This window comes from Suillus fuscotomentosus, assembly GCF_016647785.1.
Source record: "Suillus fuscotomentosus strain FC203 chromosome Unknown F5891scaffold_723, whole genome shotgun sequence".
Classification (NCBI taxonomy): Eukaryota; Fungi; Basidiomycota; class Agaricomycetes; order Boletales; family Suillaceae; genus Suillus; species Suillus fuscotomentosus.
This window is the reverse complement of record NW_024540235.1, coordinates 5,007-6,407: the sequence shown is the minus strand read 5'-3', so window position 1 is coordinate 6,407 and position 1,401 is coordinate 5,007. Positions and strand designations below refer to the sequence as shown.

Sequence of the window (1,401 nt, the reverse complement as noted above, 5' to 3'; positions counted from 1 at the left end):
TTGATACGACCGCCTCTTTCGCGCGATCTTGCCTCCTCCGGTTCGCGAGAGTGCTGATTCTCTTATATAAATAACAAGTTGCACGATGCTTACTGAGTCCTCGATTGTCTGTTGTCCCTTTCCAAGAGCACCCCGGCACACAACAAGACACCATCAGGATAAAGAAGAAAACTTGAAGGCGAGTGACCCAAAGAGTTTTCAAAAAGAGCATTGTACTTTCGAGCTGGACTCAGGCGTCCTTGCAACGATGACTGACATGAACTTGATGAAGACAACGCTTGAAACCTTCGCTGCTAATAAGTAAATACTACGGAAGTAATGGTGAGTTGCGTTCTGTCCTAAATTGGGTCGAAAATGATGGTAATTTCATAGCCGCATGTTCATTAAACGATAAACGATCTTTTATTGGCTGACTACGCTACTGATGTAACTACAGAAACGCTTGGTTTAATTGTTATCGTGCTATCATAGGAGTGCTACGTTAGACACGCGAGGCATCATACATACTCAATACGCTATTGCACGGAACAAACGGCATCCCAATATTGGGGATGCCAGAAGACCATTGCCCGATGTGATACGCGGGAGCAGACGCTCCCACAGGACCAGACGGCCTTGAATCACAATGGTAACATACGCTGGAACCAAAGTGCCATTTCCCGGATGTGATATGCGGGAGCAGACGCTCCCACAGGGCCAGATGGCCTTGAATCACAATATAACACAAGCCGGAGCCAAAGTCCCATTTCCCGGATGTGATATGCGGGAGCAAACGCTCCCGCAGGGCCAGACGGCCTTGAATCAAAATGGTAACATACGCTGGAACCAAAGTGCCATTTCCCGGATGTGACATGCGGGAGCAGACGCTCCCACAGGGCCAGATGGCCTTGAATCACAATATAACACAAGCTGGAGCCAAAGTGCCATTTCCCGGATGTGATATGCGGGAGCAGACGCTCCCACAGGGCCAGATGGCCTTGAATCACAATATAACACAAGCTGGAGCCAAAGTGCAATTTCCCGGATGTGATATGCGGGAGCAGACGCTCCCACAGGGCCAGATGGCCTTGAATCACAATATAACACAAGCCGGAGCCAAAGTCCCATTTCCCAGATGTGATTTGCGGGAGCAAACGCTCCCGCAGGGCCAGACAGCCTTGAATCACAATGGTAACATACGCTGGAACCAAAGTCCCGTTGCATAGGCTAGTGAGATGCGTGAGCAGAAGCTTCCGCAGGGCCAGATGGCCTCAATCTCATCACTGCTAATGTAGGCGGGGGAGATTCAGTATGCCGGATGGGATTCGCTATGGAATTAAGATGATGATCGAAGATCAAGAATGAGAGACTTCTTTGTCCGTGTTGTCGTCATTGTTTGGGACTCCGCTTCATTATGTCAGC

General features: G+C 49.3%; 1 protein-coding gene across 1 annotated transcript; it reads left to right on the top strand.

Annotated features, from left to right (window-relative positions):
• Positions 1-385: 385 nt before the first annotated feature.
• Positions 386-1,401, top strand: F5891DRAFT_1179623 (uncharacterized protein). Its single transcript, XM_041365812.1, has 2 exons — positions 386-809; positions 832-1,401. The coding sequence occupies exons 1-2, from the start codon at positions 626-628 to the stop codon at positions 1,203-1,205; spliced, it is 558 nt and encodes a 185-aa protein (XP_041216030.1). The 5' UTR covers positions 386-625; the 3' UTR covers positions 1,206-1,401.

What these genes read in the sequence shown, in the direction of transcription:
- F5891DRAFT_1179623 (XM_041365812.1), top strand. Translation starts at nt 626, where the DNA reads ATGGTAACATACGCTGGAACCAAAGTGCCATTTCCCGGATGTGATATG.